Genomic DNA, 1,349 nt, shown 5'->3' with positions numbered 1-1,349 from the left:
TAGATAGATAGATAGATAGATAGATAGATAGATAGATAGATAGATAGATAGATAGGTAGTAGATTGATCGAGAGAAAGAGAGAGAGAGAGAGAGAGACCCAAAGCCCCTACCCACTCAACCTCAACCCTATATTCCCGTCTCACAATAGGGCTCGGCGGTATAATTTGTAAAAAAGCAGAAATCACAGCTGGTCTGGGTTCGAATAAGGTTCCGTGTCTAGAATGTTTAGGCATTTTATCTGGCAAAGCATTGTGTTCTATCTAAGAAAAAGTTTGAACTCACTACAGTCATTCCGGAACTCCCAGTACCTGCAAGAAAATGTTATTTTCGCATATATATATATCCTTATTATGTTACCATCTCGTACCATGATTTTTTTCTTCCAATATCTTTGCTATACTGTGCAAATCATTATATTTAAATAATAAAATGACTCATTGTTGGATATATTTTCCCCTCAGTCTATTGCCCAGGACGGACCCTCTCTCATCCACGACCTGTGCACGTCTAAAGATGGTCAAGAATTCTTCCTCGGTGACGTCATGCAACAGAAAATATTCAAGTACACCAAAGTAACTGCACCTGTGATTGGCTAAGAGATCTGCTGGGCATGGGGCTGTGCCGAAGTCATATTGCGACATTGCGGGTTTTTGTCAGAACTGTCAATGTCTTCGTTGTCGTTGCAAGCTAATAAAGAGTACTGAGCAGTGGAATGTTAACTGGTCAAAAAGGATTTTGACTTTAAATATGCATGGTTTAAGTTTGGTAATGGAATAATATGATAGTGCTGGTCAAGAAAAGTTTTGAATGTCATTTGCCATTTAATCGTACCACATTCCTTTCCTGCCGTTTAATTTGATTTAACTGAAAGCGAAAAAGAATTACAATTATTTCACTGGAAGGCTTCCAATGCTAAAATATGAACTACGCATCTTGGAGAAGGAACATGGAAGGAATATTGCTCTTTGCCAGAGAGTAAGATCTCTCCCCTATCCACAAAGCTATTTCGAAATTAATGTTCTGCTGTGTTCAGTTTCGGAAGACAGTGCTCTAAGTCACTGACAAGAGCACTGATTGTCGACATTAGCGAAGGCATAGCCCTACCTCACTGTTCACAGTCTGCTCCATGGAATATCAGAATGTGGATGAACTGAAAACCCAGAACTACAGAAAAGATGCTAAGATTTTTGAAATTGCAACTGGGTTATCGTTCCGTTTTCCCGGGCTCTTCAATCAAGCATTCTTGAAGAATGTATTAAAAGCGTACTACAATTTTTATGTGGATGTCGGTGAAGAGAAGAAGAAGAAGAAGAAGAAGAAGAAGAAGAAGAAGAAGAAGAAGAAGAAC

General features: G+C 38.9%; 1 protein-coding gene across 1 annotated transcript in view; it reads left to right on the top strand.

Annotated features, from left to right (window-relative positions):
* The window catches only part of LOC101849446 (probable peptidyl-alpha-hydroxyglycine alpha-amidating lyase pgal-1), a gene marked incomplete in the record, with an annotated part of 11,418 nt that extends 10,070 nt beyond the window's left edge, over positions 1–1,348 (top strand). Inside the window, 1 exon segment of the mRNA XM_005094457.3 lies at positions 463–1,348. Within this exon segment, the coding sequence (XP_005094514.2) occupies positions 463–597 (135 nt within the window).
* Between the last annotated feature and the right edge of the window lies 1 nt (position 1,349).

Source organism: Aplysia californica, unplaced genomic scaffold, assembly GCF_000002075.1.
Source record: "Aplysia californica isolate F4 #8 unplaced genomic scaffold, AplCal3.0 scaffold00082, whole genome shotgun sequence".
In the NCBI taxonomy this organism is placed as follows: Eukaryota; Metazoa; Mollusca; class Gastropoda; order Aplysiida; family Aplysiidae; genus Aplysia; species Aplysia californica.
This window is presented reverse-complemented; position numbering and strand designations above follow the sequence as displayed.